The sequence below is a fragment of the Carettochelys insculpta genome, chromosome 6 (genome assembly GCF_033958435.1).
Source record: "Carettochelys insculpta isolate YL-2023 chromosome 6, ASM3395843v1, whole genome shotgun sequence".
Taxonomy (NCBI): Eukaryota; Metazoa; Chordata; order Testudines; family Carettochelyidae; genus Carettochelys; species Carettochelys insculpta.
The window spans coordinates 7,607,369-7,633,710 of record NC_134142.1 but is presented as its reverse complement, the minus strand read 5'-3'; the positions used below and the strand labels follow the sequence as shown (position 1 = coordinate 7,633,710).

Here is a 26,342-nt window from a genome sequence, read left to right as displayed (position 1 = left end):
AGCGTCTGCGAACAGCATGTCTCTGATGAGGACTTTCCGCACCTTAGACTTAGCTTTCAGCCTTGCAAGATTAAACAGTTTCCCATCAGATCTTGTGTGCAGCAAGATGCCCTCTGTTGAAGATCCAAAGGCATGCTTCAGGAGGTGTGCAAAGAAGATCCCGAACAACGTCGGAGCAAGCACGCATCCTTGTTTGACGCCGCTCCTGATTCTGAAAGTATCCGATAATGCGCCGTCATATTGGATGGTTCCTCTCATGTCTTTGTGGAACGACTGGATCATCTTGAGTAGCTGTGGAGGGCAGCCTATCTTGTGGAGCAGTTTGAACAGACCATCCCTGCTGACCAAGTCAAAGGCCTTGGTCAGGTCGATGAAGGCTATGTAGAGTGGCTTCCTCTGCTCCCTGCACTTCTCCTGCAGCTGCCTTACAGAGAACAGCATGTCAACGGTAGACCTCTCTGCGCGGAAACCGCACTGCGATTCGGCGTACACCCTCCCAGCAATCTTCTGGAGTCTGCCAAGGATGATGCGAGCGAAAAGTTTACCAGTGATGCTTAGGAGGGAGATTCCACGGTAGTTGTTGCAGTCGCTTCTGTCTCCTTTGTTCTTATACAACGTTACAGTGTTAGCGTCGCGCATATCCTGTGGAACCTCACCCTCTTTCCAGCCCAGGCACAGTAGCTCTTACCCATTGCTTAAAAAGCCAGAAATAAAAGGCATTGTTTGGATGCTCAGGGTAATGAACTTTTCTGGAAAACTGATTGTAATTCCAGTAAACTCTCATTACCATTCGGACTGATGATTCAGTGACTCTCTTATTGGACCCCATTGCCTCTAGCCAGCACTTCTGTTGGGAGCTGACCTTTAGAGCCACAGCACCAAGAAACAACAAGCAACAACCCTAATTTGCTGATTCCTTTCTGGCAGGGTGCCAGAAGATGCCCAATTATGGAAACCTATGATCCCGTTTTAAAAAATCAAAATAAAAGCCATGAAGTCATAGAACAGTTTGGACACAGCTTCTCTGTGTTACATGCAGCTTTGTTCCCTTTATCGTTGCCACTTAACTAAGAGCCAGTGTTCCCTGCTAAGAGTCAGTTAGCTGCCTGTTGTTAATCCTAAATGCTCATTGATCAGAAAACATAGACCGAGCAGTTATGGAGCAGAGACCCTGCTCCACCTTTGCACAGTTCACCAAGGACAGAAAGGGGAAGCACTCGATTATCTGTAATCAGCACTGATTCAGGAGTACACAGGTGCCTGTGTCTGTCTTTTTTTAAATGCTCTGACTTGTTGGCAGTCAGCACATGAAGCTCTGGCAGTGGGACGCTTACCTTGTTATTTAATTACAATAGTAGTTAAGGGCCTTGTTGGACACCTGTGACCCATGACTTGCCAAAGGCTGAATGGCACAAGTCTGTTGTTAATAACTAAAGCTGGTTTTCTCGCAGTGCGTTGTTTTGAAAAATAATGGGTTTGGCAGTGTAAGTGTGCCAAGTCATGGAACAATATTCAAAGTAATGAAAAGTCTGATCTGGTCTTAAGTCCTTTATATCTCTGGCAGGCTTGTAGGTGTTGGGTGTTGTGAGAGAGACCACAGCCCACAACCTGCAGCAGATTTCAGTAGCCTCATGGGGAGCAAATAGGTGGGGTCTGTGTGTTCATGTTCCCTAGGGACCAAGGCTCATCAAGGGTCAGCCTGCAGCAGCAGGCTAATCCAGCACCTGCTGTTAATTCAGCACCTACAGCCAGTTAAAGCCTGCAGGACCCTTTAAAAGGTTTCCCTCGGGGGAGGTGAAAGGCGACGGACCAGGAAGGAGGAATGGGGAGGAGCTTGCAAGGGGAAGGGCTTGAGGCACTACCTGTAGAAGGTGATGGGGGAAGGCATCTGGGGACGTGGTCCATGGAGGGAGCTGCTGCACTCAAGTCGGAGGGAGACAGCCCCTCTAACAGCAGTGCCATAGGGTCCCTGGGCCGGAACCCAGAACTAGTGGGAGGGGATCAAGTCCTGACCCCAGACCACTGCACCCTTCCCAGGGCAGCTTGGAGGGAACAGGAGGAGCCCCAGTACCCTAGTGGGGTCTTCCCCCATTGTGACTGTGCTAATGATGAGACTGGCTCAATAGGCTGTGTGGTACCTCTGGGAAAGCAGGAGGCAGAGTCAAAGGGGCACAGCGAGCCTCTGAGGCATTTCTTTAACTGCCACGAGAAGTTCCTTGTCACAGTGCCAGCTGCCCCCGAGTCCTCCCACATTGCAGTGCACAGGGTGTCTTTCTGGCCGTCTTCCTTTCTAATCCGTGCAAATATTTAATAGTCTATTTTTCATTGCAGAGGAATTTTACTCCTCTATCCATTCTTCTTTCTGGTCTCCTGGCTTGCAGCCGTTTAGAGTAGACGCTGCAATACTCCCACTACATACGTGCATCCATTTTCTCACCTAGTTTCTTCAGACCAGGACGGTTACCTAATTTTATTCATTTTTGTTTTGGTGTTGCCTGTAGCTTGTGGGTGTACGTTTACATTAGATAGAATACAAAATGGGGTGGGTTTTATGTGATTGCTGAACAAGGAAGATTGCACATGCTAAAATAACTAGTAATTGTATTAATAGCGTGTGTAAATACATTGATTCCTCTTTTACCTGAACAATCTGCTCTAAAGTACTACAGTGTAACCAGAAAGCAAGGCTCAAAGGAAAGCGCGCACACAGCTCTGGGAGTGGGCCTGGGGATAGGGGCATTGTTTTGCCTCTATTTAAAAATTAAAATTTTGCAGCCAGTCCGGGTTACAGAGTTAGCTTCCCCCTTGGTCCCTCTCCATTCTTTTGAGTGCACTTTTTGAAGTTACAGGCTCATTGTCCCACTTGCCAACCTTGTGTCTGGGCTACAACACTCATGTTTGTCAACCTTGTTTTCTCAGCACTGCAGGAGACTTCCTTTTGGGAACAGAATAGCGCTAGGTAAATGCAGGGCTTCAAAAGAGTGGGGGATGTATGCAAAAGACCTCTATGCAACTTACCTTAAGCTTAGCATTTCCCTCCATGCTTAGGCAAGCCCAGACAGCCTTGCTTCGAGACCCAGTTTACGTCTGCAGCTCACTGGAGTCAGAGAGAGAGAGAGTGTGTGTTTCATTAGCTTCAGGGAATATCTTCTTTTTAAGTGAGCTGGCTCTTTTGTTCTGTGTCCACAGACTGGGGCCTCCTCTTGGCAAACTTGTCTGACACTAAGAGGTAGAGTGTAGACCACCAAAGAGAATAGTCCTGACTATTTACTGTCTTGTAAGTATTGGGAGATGTGTGCTTATCTGAAGCCATTGTACTCCTTCGTTGGGATATGAGCGTGAGAATTAACTTCCTTGTCACCATATGGCAGACTGTGCCACAGCTACTGAACAATCACAAGTACACAGAATAGTCATAAAAAATAATGCAGATATCCCACAATCTCCATATGGCCCTTTAATTGAGAAATTCTAGTGAATTCTGTGTTTGGAGCAGGGGCTTGAAATTTTGCCAGGGTTGTTGGCCTTAGTGTCAAGGATGTTCCCTTTCCCCTTCCAGCGGAAAAATTGCCTAACTCTGGCCAAGTGATGAACCTTTGAACAACAGCAGTTTGCACATGCTCGGTAGAGACTTATTAGAAACTGGCTGCTAAAAATCTCCATGAATTCCATCTGCAGTGAGGGTGAAGTAGTGCAGGACGTGTGCAGGATTCCCTGCATTTACTGCACTGGGGTTCAGCAGGTCACTGAAATCTCTCTCTCACACACACAGTGCCGAGTCTCCGAGCCTGCAAAATTGACTTTGACTTACATGGCTCCCAGGCTGTGGGGCTACAGAACAGAGTTTGCGTTTGGGCTGGTGCTCAGGCCGTGACTCCTCAGGTCACAGCCCGAGCCCCATGACCCAAAGTCAGTTGGCTCAGGCTCTGAGAGCCTGGGCCGAGGGTTTACCTTTGCCGTGTACATGTGCCCACTGGCAGCGGTCTGTGAGAATTCTCCTCCAGAGCTCTGTGCCTTGTGTTAGCACCCAGACATTGTGGAGAAGGGCTACTGGGATAGAATGCAGATGGGCCAAGAGAAGGGCCCAGGTGAGAGTGTAGGAACTGTATTAGGACAGAGCATTGGTATGGGGATTTGGGACGAAGAGGCTTGGGGCTGGAAGACAGGAGGTGGCACTGGAACTGGCGAGGCCAGGAGGCTGGGATTGAAAGCTGGTCAGGGAGAAGAGGCTAAGAGGCGCTGGGGTGAGGTACAGTCATGGGAAATCTGGTGGGGGACTGATAAGAAACCCATGAAGCGATCCTGCGATTAGGAGCCGGGGTTGTGGGGGTGGAGGAGGCGATGTCTATGCTGCAGGCAGACACCTGCAGCTGGCCCATACCAGCTGGGCTTGGCTGAAGGGCTGTGTAACTGTGGTTGAGATAGTGACGCTTGTGCTCCTCTTGCACCCTGGCATCCTCCCACCTCGCAGGGCCCTAGAGCCCAGGCTACAGCCTAAGCTCAGAGGTCTACATTGGAATTAAACAGCCCCTTAGCCCAAGCACCATGAGCCTGAGTAAACTGTTGTGGGGCAGCCGCTTTCTTAATTGCACTGGAGACATACCCTGACCATGGGGGTTGGGCAAGGAGTCCAGAGATGGACTGGGACAAGAAACCATGAGGGGTTATTAGGGTGTGAGACGGAGGGAGAGAGGCTTGTGAGAGGGATAGGCTGGAGAGTACAAAGGCAGGAGGGGTCAGTCTTGCGACAGAACAAACAGAAGGATCTGTGACCACCGGAGAACATTACCCTCCAGTGCCAGGAATGGAACAAAGACTCCTGACTCTCCTCATTCCTTTGCTGTGAGCACACGTGAGACCCCACTGGCAGAGTCGGCATGTGGGTGTCAGCAGGACGCCATTGGTTTTTAAAACAGTCAATTACATACAAAAATCTGCATTAAAAACCTCAGCGTTGCAATTCAGCCACTGTGAAGTTAGGAAATGCCTGTACAACCTACTACGGCCCATTGTGTGTATGGCGGGCTTAAAGTGTGGGATCACAACCTTTTTTTTTTTTTTTTTTCCATAGGGCCCCAGCCTCTTTCAGTGCAGTGGAAGGACCATGCACTGGGGATGAATTAGGGCTTTGAAATGAAAGAGGTGGTTGTCTGTAGGACCCCAGCCTCATCCGTTTCCATAGCTGGAAGGGGTGTAGTTGGGAAATTCCAGGAAGAGACATGTAGTCTCAGAGGTAAGGCAGCTGAACGGAGTCCTGCAGAAGGAGTCTGTCCCTGCCTAGGACCAGCACCATATGGGAATTCTGTGGCAAGTCACTTAAACCCAACTTCTCTAGGTGGTCATTAACTGTGTGTGCGCCTCATTTCCTGGGTGCCAGGCTCAAAATCTCAGGGTCTTGGCTTGCAGACATGCTGAGCACTCATAGCAGCAACTGAGCTCAATGCGGGCTGTGCTTTGAACATATGAAGTTCAGTATAATTCTACATGCTTAGGAATATTTGGTCCTAGGCATTCAGTACCTTGTCCTGCTGTGGGACAGAGGACTGGACTTGGTGACCTTTCGAGGTCCCTTCTAGGTCTAGTGTTCTGTGAAAGTCTGTAAAGTCAGGGAAGCCCTCATTGTGGAAGGGCGCTGTGAAAATAAAGGTCTGTGAAGCCTTCACAGACTGTTGTGGTGAGCTATAGAAATGTTGAGGAGGAAACGAGTAAGGCCCTAGGGCCACACATTGAACAAGAAGTAAAACTGGGCTCTGGGCTAGTCATCCAGTTCCCATCCAGGCTAAACAATGCCAGTTTTGAGCTTGGAAAATTACTAGTGGGAGAACTGACAGTGTGTTGATTAGTCACAAGACTTGTTTTGCAGTATTTACATGAAATGAAACTTCTGGGCAACTTCAATTAAATTCAGCAGGGTTAATGAAAGGGGGAGGAGTGACTCTTTGTGCTGGATTGTGTGGTGTTTGAATGTATGTAATGTGAGCAGCTTGGAGTACCTGGAAAAGCCTAACGCAGTCTGTGGTGATCACAGGGATCACTTTTCATGGATTCCCGAAAAAGTGATGGAAATCAGACATTTAAATAAAATAATTGTTACACGCAGAGGATGAGTTTAGGAGCGCTGGCTTAACTGATCCTTAAGCTCTTTACTTAGCAATGAGATGCTTCATACTGAAAATGACTGTTAACATAAAAACAAAAAGGCAGTCCAGTAGCACTTGCCAGCTTTGTCCACTTATCTATTCCGGGGATACCGTCACTGGACCTAACCAGGTTAGTCACAGAATCACGGGCACATTCTCATGTTCCTCAACTAACATCATATATGCCATCATGTGCCAACAATGCCCAGATGCTTTGTGTATTGGACAGACTTCAAACTCTCTTAAACAAAGAATTAATGAGCATAAAACAGACATAAAAACACTCCTGATCCACAAACCTGTCAGCCAGCACTTTAATGGAGTGGGTCATTCTGTTAATGACCTGAAAGTCTATGTTTTACTGAACAGGAATTTTGACAGCCATTTGGAATGAGAGGCCGCTGAACTCTTTTATATTCAAATTCGACACATTAGCATGTGGTTTGAACAGGGGTGGGAATTTTCTAGATCATTATAGGGGCTCTTTTACATACTTTGCTTTATCTAATTCTTTATTCCCCCCCTTCTGCCCCTCCACTCTCTGATTTGTTCACCTTGATAATATTTTTCTGATTTGTCAACCTTGATTACTATTTTTGGTTCTCTGTGCCTTAAATATTGAGTCTGTTCTGGTCTGGCTATGATCTGAAGAAGTGGGAATGTCCCATGAAAGCTCACCTAATAAATTATTTTGTTAGTCTTTAAAGTGCTACTTGACTGCTTTTTGTTTTGATAGTGTATAGACTAGCACAGCTTTTTCTCTGTTTCTGTGAACATAAGTGACAGAGAATGAGCTTTCTAGATATCAGGTCAAAACCTAACTAGAGAACTTCAGGTATTGATTCTTAGTGGCCAGTGACATTCAAAACGCACTCCACTGCATGCTGATCCTAGCTCTTGACTGATGTTATTTTCACCTTGTGTGAGGGGTTTCATCTTAATATGCCTCACCCTGTTTTGCTGTGTGATGAGTCTGACATTTAAGAGAGGTTATTGTGCCCCAGTCTTTGAGGCTTTATTGCAGCTGTCTGGAGTTATTGACAAACTTTCACATAATGCATTGTGCTTTATTCTTCATATTGTTCTCACATCAAGGAAAACATATAGCCAGTACAACAGCTGCTTCTTTGCTTCTTTTCTGGAGTGGTTCCCATTTTGAGAGACCCCTATTTTAGAGACCCTCTGCTATTAATGATTGTGTGTTTTCTTGGCTTTTACTTGCTTTGCATGCTTCCCTGTTATATATGGACAACATTTTAGCTTTCTCAGCAGTTATTCCTGAGCCATTTGCCACTGGGCAATCTCCCACACTCCTCACTGAAGAGTCATCTGCATGTACTTTCCTGGGAAGGTTATAAGTGAAAGGAGGAAGATGACCTCTCAAAAGATTCTAACACAAGGAGTAGTAACATGGGAGGAAAGAACTCTATTCAGGGAACTATTTAACGATAAGAGCAGCTATGTAGTGGACTTGAGCTATTATATAGTACAGGCTACCCCAGACAATAGTGTAATCCTGCAAAACCCACAGCTCTCCTTAGCTGGCTGGCTGCTGCCATATTTTTCCTTGGAGATGTGCAGGTCTCATAGAGCTGGAAGGGACCTAGAGAGGTCGAGTCCAGTCCCCTGCCCTCACAGCAGGGCCTATTGCCATCTCTGACCAAGTTTTTTAATCTATTAACCCAGATCCCTAAACAACCCCCTCAAGGATTGAGCTCTCAGCCCTGGGTTTAGCAGACCAATGCTCAACCCACTGAGCTAGTGGTTCATTTATGCAATTATAATCATTATAATAAACAGGCACTAAAACTGTTCTGCGCTCGATAGAGCTGACAGGCTTTAAGGGCAAATTTGGGCAACCTTCATCTGATTGATTATGTGAGAATGTGAAGCTGTGAGGTATTGGTCAAATGCGCCAGGAGCCGAGCACTCTAAAATGAAAGCTTCAGTTTGAACTCTGTTGGCTGTAACATCAGTGTAGCATGTAGAATGTAACTAAGAATTAACCAAGAGCAGGACAGTGGGTGCTTTCACCAGCTGTAATCACTAAGGCAAGGGCAAGGAGGCAGGTCTAGGAGCAGAACCATATTATGGGTAAAGAAGGAACTGTGAAATTCTGCCCTCCAGGGGCCGCACCTTTGGGAATGGTGAGTTCCGTAGTTAATATAGTTGCTTAATTTCTTCAGTTACTCTGACCTCCCAAGTTGTCCACAGTGAGTGGGGAGGGTTCCCTCTCCCACAATGTGCCCACAAAATTCAAACAACTTTTGCTTGTGGGGTTATTGATTAATTGCCTCCAGAATGTGCTCATTACATTTGGCCAATGGCCATTGCTAACTAGTGTCTCCAGTATTTTATATTGGTTCTTATAAAATTATTTGGTATTTTTACATTAATATGTTTCTGCAGTATGAATGATTCCTCAGTTTGGCTTTGTGAGATTTCTTAAGAAGCAAATTTCTTGTAGAGGTTAACAAGACTAATTTCAATTGTTGAAGTATGTGGCTGTATGAAATAAATTAATGAATGCCAACTACAAGATGAACCACTTTACTATGGAACCGCTCTCATCCAGCACCTGTAGTCCAGCATCATATTAGTTAGCAGGATAGCCACTTATGGGTGTGGCCGAGTGTCCGTGGTCCCATGGAGTTTGTTTCCAGCCACCAGTCCTGGCTCTCAGTGCTCTGTGCTGTTATTTAGCTGTAATTTACCCCTAAATGTCTTCCAAGAGACAAGTAAGCATTTAGCGGTGTTGCTCATGTTGCTAGACAATACTGACCTCCAGTGGTCTGGCAAATTCTCTCGTCCGGCACCAGTGGGGTCCCAGGGGGACTAGATTAGAGAGGTTCAGCCTGTACCAAAATGCCATCAGTAGTTCCACAATTGCAAAATGATCTGCATAATATCTTAGACACCTGTTTGCTTAAAATGACATGTAAACATGCATATCATATATTTATATCTCAAAATAGGTACGATCACATTCTGAAGTGGGAACTCTTCCAGCTAGCTGATCTCGATACGTACCAAGGAATGCTGAAGCTGCTCTTTATGAAGGAACTGGAACGGATTGTGAAACTGTACGAAGCATACAGGCAAGCCCTTCTCACCGAGCTGGACAATCGCAAGCAAAGGAAGCAGTGGTATGCACAACAACATGGCAAGAATTTTTAAGCTAGCCATTCTTCAAAATGGAATTTCATGAGGACATCAAAATGGAATTTCATGAGGACATTAAGCTTTATGAGAGTTTTTTTAAACCCTGAAGAAGTGCTGTGGTTTAAAAGGCAGCTTATTTTTGTTAATGTTGCACCTTTGTCTTTAATTATCCTCTTGAATTTTTTTCTACATACATAAGGTATTGTTTATAGAATGAAAAACGTTCGTTATTCTTTTTCTTACAAAAAAGTTAGTATTTTTTATTCGGAGCACCAGTATGGAGGAAGAACACTTGACTCTGGTGTCTCCTGTTAGCAGCCAGCTGTTTTAAGAAGCTGTCTCTATATTTTTACATGGTGATAGAAGGAATGTGATGGATGCAAAACAATGTTAAAATCCAAAATAATGAGGTTGTTTCCCTTCAGATGCCCTGTGTCTCTGGGGAGAGCCTATTTTTGTGCAACATCTCAGCTAAGATGTTTACCACTTTCATATACAGAACACTGACACTGTTACTTTACAGTAACGCTCAATAATACTACTAAATAGTGCAGAAGCATAGATTTTTTTTAATAAGATCAAAATGCTTCATTGATGCAGTATAAGGTTGCCTTATTTTTACTCTGTTATATGCATTGTATCACTTTAGATTTTCCAGCTATCTGCACAGAACTCTGTCATGGGGCAAGAGATCTGCAGCCTCTTGAAGACCAAAGAGCAGGTCTGCAGTTCAAACGTAGGTCAAGCTAGCTGCGTTGCTCGGGTGTGGAAAAAGTCACACCCTTGACAGCCATAGTTGAGCCGACCGAGCCGCGAGTGCAGACAGCACCAGGTCAACAGAAGCACTCTTCTCGCAATCTAGTTCTCGTGCCTCTGGAGGAGGTGGATTACCTGCACCCTTCCATTGCTGTCTGCGCTGCAGCTGTGTTGGCTGTAGCATTTCCAGTGTAGACGTACCCTAAGACCAGCCTCCTGCAGGTTGCTCCACCTGTGATTACATGTGGAGCTTAGCTGCTGTTTACGATGAGGCCATTAGAGCCATCTTGGAAAGCAATAGAATTACCGAACTGACTTATCAGCCATAAGTCTCCATGTTAAAATCAGGGATGCATTTTTTGCAAAAAAAAAAAAAAAGTTGTCTTGTACCAAGGTTTTCTTTACACATCAAGTTTTTTACCTGTGCGACTGCCCCTTCCAGTATCATCCGTTGGTTCATGAGTTGTCCTGAAATGTTCTTTATGGCTCCTTTTTAGTGCAATAAGTATTGTTGCAAACAAGAAAGTACGTGTCCTGTAGATCGCATCAATTCAATAAATTTCAATTTTTTCTTTTAAAAAAGCCTGGGTATCATTGCTTTATCGAGATAAAAATTTGAACAAAACATAGCAAAAATATTTGTTTGCCATTTTAAAAGATGAGAGAAAATTGCTTCCAATTAGACCCTCCTAACCATGATCAGAGGCAAAGACATCCAGAGTACCTGGGTTCCAGGAAGATTTTCTCTTTTAACTCTGGAATTAAACTCTGTCTGTGGATGGGGCTTATTTACAATTTAACTGAAGGCCTTTTACCCAAATACAAACCAGAAATAATATTGGAACATTTCTGCCTTTTTCTGAAACATTATTGATTTAATATTTACATCTTGTAATGGATCAATGCAAGTCTTATATTTCTTCATTCACACTTGCAAAACATTATCTTGTCCGTAATTCAGCTAGCCATAGATTTCTCCTTGCTTCCCTTAATTGTCTGCATTTCCTATATTCTGATTTGTATTCATTGCTGTCAACTTACCTGCATAACAGGAGGCTCGTACAAAAAGATCCTGAGCAGAAAAACGTTACTGTGTATAGCATTGGTTAGTGGGAAGCACGGTTCTCTGCCCTGTGAGCATGCTGGACACAACTTGTGCACACCATGATCAGATCGCTGTTGTTCTGCCCCACAACATACACAAAAAAGTTGTGGGCAGCGGAGCCTGGAGCCTTTGTTTCCGAGTGCTGTAGTTGGTGACGTGTGGTGTAAAAACCTTGAAAAAAGTAAATGACCTCTTTGTAGTTGTGGAATGAGCCTTGTCAGCCTGCCGGCCACATCAGACTCACTCCCGTACGCTCTTCGGAGGATTAAGGAAAGAATCCATGTATTCTACCTGTGACAATTGTAAATCACCGGAGCAGCTGACTTACTGCTGCTGTTTTTCATTTAGCCCATGCACCAGGGATTACATTCCATTTTCCTAAGAAAGTAAGGGATTGCTCTAGCAGTTTGTGCATTGTGGGTGTAACCAGTTAGTGCCAGTCACCAGACATCCTTGGACAGCTGAACATCTTGCAGATGTGTGAACCGCCTGTCAGGCACACCTTAAAGAAATGTGCAGACTCTGTGATCTGCTGACGTATTACAGCCAGTGAGACACCTGGCCTCATGCAGGCAAAGAGCAGTGCTGTTGAATGTGAGTATGAAATATGAGAAACCTTCATGCTGGGCCGTTCGATGGCCAGAGAGTTTGTTAGCTGGTGACAGCATTGGCCAGTGCTGTTCACTTATCTGACTCAAATCAATTAAAAGTGTCTCATGACAGGTGAGGAGGGTTCCATTTTTGGAAGATAACAATATAGCACTGCATGAATGCAAGGCTGCAAAGCTGCTGACACAACTGCCAGGCCTCAGGCAAAAGGGGTGGACCTGGGGGCTCATCTCCGCCAGAGAGGCCCTCAACACTGCCCAATCTGTGCTCCAGCAGCAATTTAAAGGGCCCAGGGTTGCGCCAGTGGCAGCTGCTGCTGAGATGACAGCACCCAGGAGCCCTGAACCCTTCTAAAATCACTGGGCCCTGGGGCAGCTGCCTCTCTTGCCCCTCCTGTAGGTGGCCCATCATGTTTACATTGAAACTGTCTATGAAGAGAGATGCAACGGTGTTACCAGGTTGGCAAATTCCCACTCTTTGCTGTATGGCGCTTCCCTGGGCTGGGTACAGGTGTCCTTAAAGAAATTTGACAACTTTCTACATACAAAACTACATTCAGCAGGCCAGTACTCAGTCAAAGCCCTTCTATGGACAATGGCTTGTGCCACTGAAAAACCAAAGAAACCTACCCTACACCCACAAGCCTGTCTCTGGTTCTTTATTTAAAAATGTCACTTCAATTCACATATACTATAATTTTTTTTTTAAATTGTATTTGTACACAGACTACGAGGAGGGACGTTAAGTGTAGTATATTAAAGAAGTGTAGATCGATGAATTTTCATGCCTATAACTTTACACAAGACTTCCCTCTAAAGTGAGGACTTTTACTAACTGTACCATGGATGCTCTATGATTTGATGTAAAATATCATAAGAAATCCACCAGCCTTTGAATGATCAATATAATCAAATTCCACTGTGTATTTCTGAAAACATAACTTTTTGAGGGCTTATGTTGAAGGAAAAGCACAACATTCATCAAATAAATGCTAGAAGAATAATCCTAGAGGTTAAGATGTAAGAAAACAGCAGTTAACGAATGAATTGCTCACCATGTGATCAGCTTCATAGGAACTAAAAGGGTACTTTAATACTCTGGCAAGAAAATAAAATGGTGAACACGCTTTCTATGCACTAAATGAAAATATATACAGAAACAGTGAAACCTTCTCAAATACATATACAAAGTCATCTTTTTGTGCATTAAAATTATGAAAGGAAAAAGTATACAGTACTTGCCTCACAATATCATTAAACATACCATAGCAGCAGGAGTGGCCTTACAATTTCTGACAAAGCAAGTTAGTACATAATTTTTACATATGTTTATGTAATTGTGTAGTTCATGGCAGATGTGAGGAAAATGTTGATTAATCAAACCTTTGGTTATGCGATATTTACTTGAACAAGCACACCTGGGAATCATATAAGAGGATGGTTCTTTTGAATAATGCTAGGATTTACATCTGGAAAACTTTTATCATATTACCACAGTATTTTATTAATCTCATTATTGCATACCAAATTTTAAGTGGAAAGCAAGATTTCATAAACCAGTCAAAACCAGGCAAGAATTATGCTTGCTATTAAAATTGAGTTTTGTATACATTTGCAGTAAAATAAAGTATGTACATATAAATAAGATGAAAAACATGCCTACTTCTTTCCATCAAACAGGGTTTTGTCAAAATTAAAACACATCAACCCATCTTTACCAGTGAATTATTTTGTGTTCTCCCTGCTCTGTGTCAGGAGCTTCAGCAACTTGGACATGAATACAGCTAGGCAAGTATTTAACCCATGGGAACGTACGTGTGCTTCATTCATGCACCTCTGTGAAAACGTCTGGCTTACATTTTCTTCTTTTCTGCGCCTTCAGTAGCTTCTGACGTCTGTGCAGGGAACGCATGGTGATACAAATGTCTGTGCGTTGCTGCTGCACTATAAAGTTTGTATAAAGCCTAGAGAAGAAGAAAGACATACACATTCTTAATGAGTTACTGGAGCAAGTTGTGTATTTTGCATCATATTATAGTAGCTGGTTCAAAATAAGGCACAATGAACCCCTTGCCGCCTTACAGTACTTTCATTTCCATATGTGCTACGTGTGACTTACATTTCTTTTTCTAGAGAGATTTTGTAACAAATTAGCTCCCCCATTCCACACTCAAGTCACTAGGGTGAAATAGGCTAATGGGTCTGAGCTCATGCACCTGGTCTAATAGAACTTACAATGCTGATGCACTGGTTGGATCATCTGTGGTAATGGAACCAATTGTTGCGCTTAAGAACCTGTTCAATTTGCATGGTGGGACTAGCCAATTACTCCACTCTAACCTGGTCCTTTCCTTAGAGGGAGAGAGAGAGACAACACCGGGCCCATGTGTTACACAAACCTTATTTTCATTTAGTGCAATGAGCAAGAATGAAAGACCTTCCCATTCATGGCTGCTGCAGTTTTATATGTACGATGGTTTTATACATACATCCTAAGTGCGAACTCAAGGGAGAGAGGAAAAAGCTGCTCACCTACCAGATGTTCTTTTAACTGTCTGGCTGAATTAAATCTAAGACTACTATAGGCTACTTCATGGCATAGGCTTGCTTGTCTCATGAGAGCAGTCTCTTACACAGGTATGTTTAAGATGCAAATTTGAACATTCAAAGTATCCATGCATTTGTGTGAAGATAATCTGGCTGGTTGTAAAACATGCCATGCAATAAAGTGACTGTCAGATGTACATGCAGTTTTTCTTGTAATTGCTTCTTTCAACAATGTCGTATTTTAGCCTTTGGCATCCTTTATCATGCCAGTGGTGGGTTTTGCTGCTGTCTTCAGAGGAGACAGCACAGAGTCTTACTAACAAAAGTACCTAGTCTAGCAAATAAATCTTTCATGGGAAACACATCATGAGAAGATACTGTCATCAACTCTAGTTTTAATGAAGTACTGGTACCTGTCCAAAGGTCTATAGTTCTTTAAAGTTACTGATGATCTGAGGTTCCCGTCCACCCCAGTAATCCTTGTCCAAGCCTAAATTTTACGTAACAGAAACAAGTCTTTGAACTCCTGAGAGCTCCTTGCATTAACAAAAGCACGTGCTGTCTTTGTGAATGAATGGCACTGGCTCTGATTTCTGAGCAGAAACATGCATGTGGACATGAACTGCTTTTATATCACCTGACATTTTTTAAATGTTCTGCTGGGGGTTTCGTGGCCCAATAAGCCAATAACGGGAGATTTTGAGCAGCTCTCCCTGGAGAAATCCAGGGGACGTTCTGCGTAAGACTCGGGGGCAAGGTGTAACTATCTGATCGTCAGAGCTCTGCTATTAGAGGCCTGTCTGGAGGGATGTGTAACAGAAGTGTTCCAAAAAAAAAACCAAAGGGTATGTGATTTCTACAAGTGAAACCACCAGAGGCTTCATCTCACGTTTCCTATACCCGAGCAATAACAGATGCAATACATTCTTGTGCAGCTCTGATTTAAATGTACTGTCTAAACCTAATAATACCTGTTCCATTTAGAACAGCCTTGCAAAACAGATCACCTGTTTGCCTCTCTTACAGCGAGGCAAACTCCCTTGTCTATGCAATCAGGGGCAAGTTGAGGGTAGATGCTAACGATCCATGTGGACCATGCACCAAAAACTCCCTAGTGTGTGTTGATGTATTGCCACTTCAAAACATAGTAGGCTTTTGCCCCAAAGAGATGGGGGAAGAGATGCAAATATATATATATTTTTAAACCTCTGTTTTAGCTTTTTTTAATACAAGTTACTGCCTCTGAAGAAGATCAACTGAGACTGAAGGACAACAGCTGCGCTACTTTTGGAGTCAGCTAGAAGTTTTGTCCCAAGACAGTGAAGTGGGGGAGACTTGTAGATGAGCTGTGCTCCACCCGCAGTACAAGGGTTTAAGCAGAAGTACCAGTACTGCCTGAGCAACTCTTGCAGTGGATACGTTTTGAAAATATAAAGTGATCCTCCAGCTCTTACTCGGGTGAAACTGCCCTGAATGGCGGTGGGAGGGCTGCAAGGTCTGGCTATTAAACATTTCTTGCACAAGCATGGCAGCAAGAGCAAAACCCTCCCCCATCGTTAGCCCAAAAAAAAAAATCCAAACTTCTTTCCAGACGCATGCAATTCCTGTCAATTGGCCACTAATAAAATTCCCTCTTCTATTTGCCCAGATTTCTTCTGCGGCGCCGTCTGCCTTGTGCTTTTGGCCCCAAATTTAGGGCATAGGGTCATTGTGCTAATTGTACTTGCATACCTGGAATGTGTGGGGTGTGCCCAGTGCTTGTGGAGGGAGCGTGTGGCTCTCACAATGTGGTGTGCAATCAACACACACCTCACTTCATGTATCACTTTGGTAGGGGGGGAAAAAAAAAAAAAAACTACCCAGATGGAAACCAGCAGATTGTGGCAACTCGGCACATGGGCAACAGTAAACAAAAATGTCTCGTAGACCCACATATCCCCAATGAGCCACATCTAGCCTGTGGGCTACCGGTTACCCACCATGGAGCTCCATGCACAGACTTACGTCCGTGCAGGAGGCCCTATTGGTCTGTCTTGTGTGAATCTGATTGCACAATCTGGGCCCTTTTGTGTCTGTGCAGGGCAGGACACTGGCCACACAGGATTGCTCTCCTTGAGAGCTCAGGCTTGTACAGTGCAGTCCAAAGAGACTTTGCAGATGAGCTCGCTAGCAGGGCCAAACAGTGGATGAGACTGTGGGTGCCTGACTCCCTTCAGCACCTTTGAAGTGGCTTGGGAATAGGAAGCAAAACAGCTGGTTCTCGTGCAAACCCCAGCTGTGCTGAGGAGCTCCTAGCATTGCTAGGCGGCATGCAACCCTTCCGGAAGAGCAATGGTTACAGACTGAGGCTCCCGCCACCGGAATGCATAGTCGTGAAAGTGATGGTGCCGCCCGACCGCGTGGGCATGAAAGACGGTACCACCAGAATGCATGCTGGGGAAAGCGGCGGTGCCACCCTCGCTCTGTGTGTGTGTATGTGTGTGTGTGTGTGTACGACAGTTTTGCAGCATGCGCAAACAGCACAGCATGCAGCCAGTGCAGGCGAGTGTAAAGGCAGTGCTCTGTAACAGTGCAGTCACTTACCTCATTGGTGCTTCCCTGTGGGACAGGCAGTTGGAAAGGGGCGTGGGGGGGAGAAAAAAATAACATTGCTGTGTATCATCCACTTCTTTGGTAATGGTACCAAAGCTTTAGTTACGCCGCCCATCACATTAGCAGCGAGAGTTTTCCCAAAGGTATGACCCCCCTCCACCCTTGTCCCCTAATTGTGGCTGTTCCCCCCCGGCCCTATTTTTCATCATGTGCCCTAAGGATAAAATACCAAGTCCACGAGTTGCAGGCTCAGGCCCTGCCCTGAACAACTCAGTCAGGGAAGTTGGTTTCCTAGATTACTAGGCCTGGAAGGGCCCTCGAGAGGCCATGGAGTCCAGCCACCTGCCCCAATGGCAGGACCAAGTACCGTCTAAACCATCCCTGATAGACATCTATGGCAGTTGTTGCCCACAGTGAGTAAAGACACAGGTTCCGCTTTGAACCGTAACCATGGACAGGCAAGTTTCAGCTCCATTCACAGGGTGAATGCAAGCCCAGGCACGTTGTGGAGGGGCTTGCGGCCACGCCTTCCTTTGCGCCCGGTAGCTGCGCTTGTGTGCATTTTACCGGGGGAGGGGGGGGCGTTAACACTGCTGCTAAGATGTAATAATGCCTGAGCTACCCCAGCATGAGAGACTAGGGCAGAGAGGAAGGTGATTTGGGGCTAGTTTGTAGGTGGGAAAGGTGGCTGCACCTTTCACTTCCCCGTAAGGCTCTCCACTACAGGGCCTGAGTCACGTGCCTGCCCGTCCTGTCAGAACAGCACCTCACCTACACGATGGAGAGTCAGGTCGCACTGGCGCATCAAGAGCAACGCGGCCTTCATGGGCCATTCTACTGCCAGCTAACAGCAAGCACTGGTCCCTGGCAAACCAGCTCTGTGCATGAGCAATCAGTCCTCCTCCCGCTTTTAAAAATGGGGATGAGCATGTCCTATTTGGTCTAAAATTTCATGAGCAGTGCCTCAAACAGTGGCAGTGGGTGGAACTTCATTACCCAGGCGCTGGGGGAGGAGCAGTGCTTAATGCTTTGCAAAAAAAAAAAAAAAAAAAAGCTTTACAGAGGTTAGCCCGACTGTCAGTACCTCCCTGGCTGATTTCAATCCAATCAAAATTATTTCCAAACCCACTGAAGTTCCTGCTCCACGTTCTGCAGGCAACTCTGCAGCTTCCTCGTTGTCTGGAGGTTTTGCAGCCGGGGCCAGCTTTGTTCTGTGGTTAAACACCACCAAAGGGACAGAAACCAAGACTGGAGCAGGAAAAGGCGTATCCTGCATGGTGCAAGGTCCCACTCAAACACCTCTCTAACCACCTCGCTGCTTTTTGCTGGGCCTGGCCACCTCTTTCTCTTCTGCCACAAAAGTAACATGAGCCAACCAGGCCCTCATGGTGAGCCCCAGTGGTGTGGCCCTGCTGGGCGCCCAATGGTGGGTAACAGCACAGAGCTGGTGGGCCTGGAAGAAAAAAAAAAAAAAAACACCCACACGGGACAGGGTGGTTACACTCGACCAGGTGCGATTAGCCTGGCCATTGGAAAGCCCTGTTAGCAGTCTGAGGCCAGACGTTGCCCCAGATGGATTCCTGGCAGTATTGGCATGTGGACAAGTTTGCTGAAATAAACTTAAAAAAAAGGCAGTGATGGAGGTGGGATTTTTAATGCCGGAGCCAGCAGCACCTGCCCCACCACCAGACCTGTCCGTGAGTCACCGATGGGCAACGTTGCCTCTGATGTACAGAAGCCCACTGCCAGGATAGGACCAGAGTGACCCAAACGCCTCCCTCCCCCAGCCCAAAAAGGAAGGGAACAGCCTGTTTAATAAAGCAAGATGGGTGGAGTTTTCCACGTGTTGAACACACTCATGGTTTGTGCCTCACCCCAGATTAACGCACCCTGGGGCAGTAACCGTCAACCTTCATAGCCACTGTCAGGCAGGAACCTGTCACGAGGCAGCTGCTGGCTTACAGTACGGTGCCATTTCACCTAGCTCTGGCACGAGCGACAGCTGCAGCCACGCATGCTGCAAATTGCAGAAAAAAGGAGCGTTCCCCGTGTGACAAGGGTGCGCATTTGCCAGCACTTTTCGTAACTGGTGTCACCGGTCCCATGAGGAACAGTCACATGAGCCTTTCACAAAGCTGCAGAACCCAGAGGTGTTTTTGCTCTAAATAGGCAAAGCATTGTAAAACCACCCCATGGGCAGCCGGAGCTAGTTCTAACTCCCTTTTTGTTCCACATCCGAGTAGATTGCAAATGAATTGTGTCCCTTGAAGCTTGTCAGTAAGACCTATTGCTGCTGAACTCAACGGTTGAACGCCCACTGATGTTAGTGGGTGTTGGGTCGGTGATACACCATTTATATGCCCCACCATGCAACATGAAGCCGGTTCTGAGCAAGGCCCTGAGATCAAGTGCCTCATATGGGTGGGAACCTGCACCCACACACAACCCTTTGGCCACTGACTTCCGCTTCCAATAGCGCATCGGCGTTGTGGTACAATCAAGGGCTCTACCAGAAGGCCTGCACTGAGTCGTTTAATCAAAGCGTTATTTTGCAGCTGAAAAGTTTAATCGTCCCTCCACAGCCAGGGCTTTCAACCCCTTACATGACATCAGGTCACTGGCAAGAATGGACATTAGCTCTCAACCCTGTTGAGTCCCATCCAAACCTACTCCCTGGATCGGCAGTCTAAGGAGAACTACTTTCTGGGGTTTGGTCAGCTCCAAGCACTAATACAATAAAACGTATGGGGCAAGTGTGAGACAAAGGAGAGCTAATTCCAGCCCTGGCAAATGGAAGAGCAAACAGCCACTGTAGTTTTTAAAGTTTCCATTGTTGGCTCAGGCCCTGATGGAGCCAAGATCTAAGCACATGATTAATTGGCATGAATAGTTGCACTGAAGCCATGGGGAGGGGGCGGTAATGCAGGCAAGGGAAGGCAATGTCTTCCTTGACTGCCTCACCTGGCGTTGCCCATGCTCCTCTCCAGCCCCCCGGTGCGCTGGGGCCGGCTGCAACTGTGCCGACGCTGGCGCTACAACACTCAGAGTGCTGGCCTGGGCTGGGAGCCAGCAGCCCCACTGCATGAGTATGGGGGGGCAAGACTGGGCAGACACCAGTGGTGCAGGGCTGCAGGCAGGGGGAAGGCAGGGCTGGGCATTCTTGCCTCCCCAAGCCCTGGGTTCATCCATGCCTGAAGCCAAGGGGACAAAGGATTTTTGCAACGCCTCATGATGCTGAGCTACGCTGTCGCCTTGTTTCCCTGTTCTCCGGCTCCAGGCCCTGTAAGTCTGCATTTCACAATGAGGGCCCCAGCCCGTTTACAGCCCGGCGTTGACATTGTGCAGCATGCACAGGGCGTGACTGGAAGGTGATGGTTTTTGCAATGGTTCCTGCTGTCCTCTACCCTCCAGCTCATGTCACACACACAAGCTGGGCTCTGTTCTGGGCCCCCCAGTCTGAGCACCAAAATGCTCACCCTTACAAGCAGCTCATGAAACAAGCCTGAAAATAAGTCCACCGGCCCTTCCGTCCCCGCACCCCCTCAAGTGCAGGTGTGTGCTGCGTGCAGACGGTCTAAAGAAGTGGTCTGGCATGGGTTAAAATGGGGTGGTTCAGCGGCACTAAACGGCTAAGGGCCAGCAGCTAGGGAATGAGTGAAGAACCAACTTAAGCTCCCATCCTGCAGCTGGATGTGTGCAGGTGGTCCTGATTGCGGGCCCAGGGCTCTACGGGCCTCAGATGGTGCATTTAAAAGCTATTTCCAAAGTAGATGAGCCTCCCAAAGCAAATCAAGGGCAAAGAAGGGTTATTACAATCTCTCATTCATGCTCTTACCTGGTCCCACAAAGCTGCAGCCACTTGGTCTATTACTGCTCCCAGTTCTCTGTATTCCCCAGAGTATCTGATATATGCCCAGGTGCACAGAGTGATCAGGGTCAGCCCCATGATCATGTTGCATAGACTGGCTATGATGTCCAACCCAATGAATCCGGTCACGCCGGCTATGACGTAGGTGATGAAGATGACCACAAAGAGCGTCGCAGGGGTACGTGCAGCGTGGAATATGTTCTTGCTGTCGTTGTGCTTAATGTACTGAATGTAGAGCTCGTCTATTTCGTTCTCCAGTTGCTGTAGGTAACGGCGACTGTATTCCTCCCCTCCCATCTTCTTAACGCCTCGAAACAGCTTCACAGATTCCTCCTTGAGCGCCAGGTGTTTAGTCTGCAGATCGCTGGGTGCGAGAAACGGCCTGTCACCCCCACAGACCTAGACAGAGATCACGGGTCTGTTACTCACAAGGGCGGAGCACAGGGGCTGTCACCGTCTAGGCTGGGGCTACCCAGTAATCAGCAGGAGGGTTTTAGTGGACATAGTCTTTGGTTAGTCTCTCCCTGCCTTTCACAGAATTCTGCACCCAGGATGCTACTTCCCCATCCGCACCTGCTGTGTGACCACCCACACTTAGCAAGCCAGGCAGTCTAGTTCTTTGCTCTGCTCCTGGTGCTACCATCAATGCAATCAGCTGATGCATGGACTCTGAACCCAAGTGAACCCCATCTTGGCATTAACCGCTTGGCAGGTAACAGCTCTTCAGTGAATCTCAATGCAAATGATGCTGGACTGAACAGGTGACTGAACAGGCAGGAAAAACTGCACAGCGGAAAACAGCTTCTGCAAGCGCCTTGATTTAATTTGGCCAACAACTGTTAACTAAGTGGCAAGAGGCTGTGTGCTATTATACAGCAAATAATAGCTGAGCAGGAAGGGCCCTAGTTATGCTGTGATAGTCCAGTGCACCCCCAGGAATTCTGCAGGGATTCTCTCAAACTCAGAACGTGAAAGCCTTTAATGATGTAAATAAGGAACTGGACAGCCTGCCCCCCCCCCCCCCCGCCGCCTTCAGTGCAGCAGCCCACAGGGTGGTGGTCTCCGTAACTTCCACATTTTTAATGTGCTGCAACTTTTTTGTAACAAAAAAGGGATCACGACCTCCTAGAAGCTGGTGGGCCTGCTGGAGGCTTTGGCGGCTGCAGGGAAGTAGGTTGGATACTTGCCACCTGGGGGTTGTAGGACTGGTTGAAGATTAACATGGGTCGGATTAAGACATAGACATTATTGGCAACAGGGACCAAACGTCCGGAGTCACGTGATAGCACAGGATTCTAAACCTCCGTTGCGTAAGAAATATATCCTGTTAGCCCTTGTGGTTGCACAGGCACTCATGGAACAAGCCCCCAGTTTAACGGCTACAGTGAGAACTTCCTGAGGCTGCAGAAGGCCTGAAACCATGGCTCTGACACGCTGAACCCTGCTACAGCCACCACAAGCCCCAGGACAAAGTGGGGGAGAGGCCTGAGCAGAAAGGGCAGAGCTAAATGTGGAAGGGGCAGGGACAAGGGTGGACAGGCCAGGGCCAAAGGCAGGCGGCCCTATTGTCGCCAGGATGGTGACGCCGGGCTCCCCACAGCTACGGGGAGCAGTGGAGCATCGTTACTGGCACTTCTAAGGGGCCTGGGGCACCTGCTCTTTGTACCCTTTCCCCACATCGGCAGGCCTGGGCGCCCCCCTCCCACCCCCAGCATCACCCCAGCAGGAGATTCAATGGCGGGGGGAGGGAAAGGTTCCTGCTGCGGTGACTCCGCCTCCATGGTTTTGCAGGGGTGGGGCTCCTACCCCCCTCCGTTGTCAGGCTGTGCCAGGCCTGCCATAGCCTAGCACCGGGGAGGGCAGATAAGCCAGATTTCTGCAGTAACATACCACATTTTCTCCTCATTGAGCTGAACGGGGAAGCAACATGCCCCCTTCCGAACCGCTGGTCAGGCTCGTCGCAGCCTCCGGAAGACAACACTCCAAAGTGAGCCTGCGCTCAACTCCCCTGCCGCTGCCAGCCATTCTAGGGCACCTGGTTTTGCTGCTAAACCTCTGGCACTGGCATGCAGATAGTTGATTAGAGCTGTACTTTCAGCCCACACAGACTTGTATTTAACACCTCACTCTCGCAGCCTATTACTTCGGTGGCATACACGCCCGTGGGCTCAACCCATCCCGCCTGCATTTCACGTGGCGGCTCAGTGCTTTGCCCTAGCAAGCGTCTCAGAAGAAGGCAACGCCTCATGGGTCACTAGTTTGATGGGGTTATTTCTAGCTCCCTGACAGCTGGGTGAGCTTATTCTGGCAGTGTGAGCGCTCAGGGCAGAGGAGCAAGGAACGCCGCTCTGTTGGGCTGAGGAAGGCAGCAGAGTCATAGTCTTGTTCAGAAGGAAAGTGACGGTTGCACCTAGGCCCAGTCCTCTTCTGTGAATAAAACCACCCAGCGTTGAGTGAGAGCTTGCCACTGGCAGATTGCAAAGTGCTCAGCGCCAGCCTTGCCAGCTGCTGTCTCATGTAACGTTGGAACAACTCCCTTTTGTACCTAGGAGCAGGAGACAAAAGCCCTGAATGTCTGCTCAGGCCCCTCCCCCACAGCATTTTAGCCGGCTCAGCTTCTTCAAGCTCAAACTCCTAACAAGCCGACTGAGAACTCTGGATTGGTTCTTTGCAACCAGCCTCAGACAGGAGACCCTGTGCGGCTTTTACATTAGAGACACCAGCTGATGTCCATGACACTATGAGCTGTCCCCCTTACCTCTTCCATTCTTTTATTGTAGGTGTCCTTGGCAGTGGCAACGGCTGCTAAATTGTTGGCCTCAGCTGTGGCCTGTAAGCGGGATGCAAAGCACAAGGTCAAGCAGAAAGGGTGGCAAGCAGGAGAGAATCAGATGGCGTTAGTTACACATCGAGTGGTGTGGGTGCCCACCCCACTTGTGCGCAGTGTCCTAGGAACTGCTCATAACACCGCTTGAGGATGAATGAAGTGGACCCTCCCCGTCCCCAGTAACAACTCAATGCCAGCTCTGCAGTCACCCCTGGCCTCACTGAGCCAGTCACCTGCCTTTTCCTGCAAAAGCCTGAGTGAATGGATGCATCTGACATCAGAGCCCTTGTCATGAATGAATGAATGCCTATAAAGAGTTAAACCCAAGAGAGGGGGTTCTCTGTAGGAAGCAGCCAGGTGAGCCACTGGGGAGAAAGAGGAATTCTTTTGAATTGAAACAATGACCTGCCGAGAGATGGTCTTTGGGCTGCAACCGGCACTGGCAGAGCCCAAATGCTGATAAATCCAATCAAGATCCCAGCCACCTCAGAATCAGTGCATCGACATGTACACAGAAAGGCAATGTTTAGTTAGACACCATCAGGTTATTTTTGTTTTGGATTTGGTGTGGGACTTTCTATGCTGGTTGATTTATTTTTCCCCCTGTATATTGTAACTTCTAAGCTGAATCCTAGGACAGTGATTCTCTGTGCTCTAACATTGATGAGTTTTAGCTGCTTTGATTACACTGAGCAACCAAGTATGCTGTATCAGCATCCTGGCATATTGTATCTTTTGTTTTGTTCATAAATTACATTTTTAAGGTAAGATTTTGATTCCTGTGTCTTTGATGCCTGCATCCTAAGGAAAGGCTGTGTATTTTTCATGCCTGGACCAAAAGGTTGGCTATCAGATTGCAGCTTATTTCTTCTGTTTGTTTCCAAGTCTCTCCTCAAGCAGGGGGAGGGTACAGCTTGGGGTTACCCCAAAGGGAGATACCCAAGTGTGTTTTCCTGGGTTTTAAGGGCAGCTTTTTTACTTGGTGCTGGTGGTGGCATTACCCCAGGGTCAGGGGAACCTGTACCCTGGGCGGGGGGGTGCATTTTCTAAGCAGAGCCTGTAGAGGCCAGGTATTACTCAGGTTTTTACCTTCTGCACTCTGAGGGTGTGTCTACACTTGCATTCCTCTTTTGAAAGAGGCATGCAAATGAAGCAAATTGAAAATGCAAATGAGTTAAAATATGCATATTTGGTCCCTAATTTGTATACTGTAATTTCGAAAGAAGATAACCTGTGTAGACACTGCTCTTTCGAAAGTAAACCCCAGCTTCGAAAGAATCCTTCTTCCCATTAAATAAAGGGAAGAAGGATTCTTTTGAAGATGGGTTTACTTTCGAAAGAGCAGTGTCTACACTGGCTTTCCTCTTTCGAAAAAAAGCGCTTTTTGATATTAGAATATGCAAATTAGGTGCCAAATATGCAAATTATGTACCTAATTTGCATTTTCAATTTACCTCATTTGCATGCCTCTTTCGAAAGAAGAATGCAAGTGTAGACGCACCCTGAGTGGCAGAGTGGGATAAGCCCTGACAGCCCTGCTTCTCGACACCAGCCTTTTAAAATCTGCAACCTAAGCAGCTCAGTGGAATTCGATGGCCATGGGGACACTGGGGTGGCAGCTTAAGAAAGCAGAACTCAACTCACAGTGCAATGATCGCTAAACTCTTTAGTTCACACACGCCTTTCCTCCTGTCCACACCTACGCCCTGACACTGGGAGGGGGAACGTGGACAGGAGGAGGGGGCTGATGCTAGTGTACAGCTGGAGCTGGGAGGCAGAGCCTTGGCTGGGGATCTTGGACAGCAGCCAGGGCCCTGGGGTGCAGGGCCAACTGCTGGAGCAGGGCCAGACCAGGCTCAGAGCCAGGTGACACTCTCCTTCCACGCCCTGCGGGAGCTAGCCCGGGCCTTGGTCTTGGTCTCAAATGCTCCTTTGTGCTCCTTCAAGGGACACCCCCATAGTCCGGGGACCTCTGCCATAGTGGGTTCATAGGTTCACCTGAGCAGCAGCTAGCAGAATATCGGCAGCCCAGGGCGGTGACACCCCCGCCCCCACCCAACAATGCGGCAGCTAGGGGAAAAGTCAAGAAACCTGTGGGAATACCCGGGTCCTATGTAAACAGCTGTTGCTGCTGAACTGTGAAAAACGCTCCAGCGTGCCTAAGTCACTTCTGGAAAATGGGAGTCAGGGTCCTAAGTCACTTTGGTGCTTTTGCACATTTCACCCCAAGGAACTGCAAAAGATCTGCAGGAAGGAATTTCTTTGCTGCACCTCCGTCAGCGCCACAGAGCAGGTGGGAGGCGCTCCATTAGCCTAACAGCTCACGTGCCTGCCTAGCTGAAACCCAGCCTGCAGGATGGTAAGCACCCCGGCACCAGCCAACAGCATAAATACCTGCAGCATGGACTTGGGATGGGGCAGTTCTTCACCTTGATAAATCTTTATATATGCCTAGGAAGCAAGACAGCCACAGGGTCACACAGGAAGGAAGGCTCACACAGAACTCCACCCCCTCACCCCACACACACACGCACCATTAAGGGCCTGAGCTGTCAGGCCCCCCAGCAGGAAATGGCCCTTTCGTACTGAGCAGCATGGAGAGGCTGACCGTATGGCCGAAAGCAGAAACCATATTGCCCAGGACTTGTCTGAGCCACTCCCCCGCCTCCTGCCACCCCCTGGAGCGCCAGGCCGCCCCTGACTGCAACTGCTCCCCCAAGCTCTGTGGCTGGGACTG

General features: G+C 47.4%; 2 protein-coding genes across 3 annotated transcripts in view; one reads left to right on the top strand and one right to left on the bottom strand.

Moving 5' to 3' along the window:
- SAV1 (salvador family WW domain containing protein 1) overlaps nucleotides 1-10,652 on the top strand; it is a 36,571-nt gene extending 25,919 nt beyond the window's left edge. For both annotated transcript variants that reach the window (XM_074996188.1, XM_074996187.1), the window contains exon 5: nucleotides 9,116-10,652. In XM_074996188.1, the coding sequence (XP_074852289.1) occupies nucleotides 9,116-9,317 (202 nt within the window). In that variant the 3' untranslated portion in view covers nucleotides 9,318-10,652. The remainder of the gene's footprint in view (nucleotides 1-9,115) is intronic.
- Nucleotides 10,653-11,802: 1,150 nt separating this feature from the next.
- The window catches only part of ATL1 (atlastin GTPase 1), a 57,991-nt gene continuing 43,451 nt past the window's right edge, over nucleotides 11,803-26,342 (bottom strand). Inside the window, exons 10-14 of the mRNA XM_074998514.1 lie at nucleotides 26,000-26,056; nucleotides 23,537-23,608; nucleotides 20,746-21,177; nucleotides 16,902-16,916; nucleotides 11,803-13,735 (exon numbers count right to left, since the gene is read on the bottom strand). Of these exons, the coding sequence (XP_074854615.1) occupies nucleotides 13,625-13,735; nucleotides 16,902-16,916; nucleotides 20,746-21,177; nucleotides 23,537-23,608; nucleotides 26,000-26,056 (687 nt within the window). The 3' untranslated portion in view covers nucleotides 11,803-13,624. The remainder of the gene's footprint in view (nucleotides 13,736-16,901; nucleotides 16,917-20,745; nucleotides 21,178-23,536; nucleotides 23,609-25,999; nucleotides 26,057-26,342) is intronic.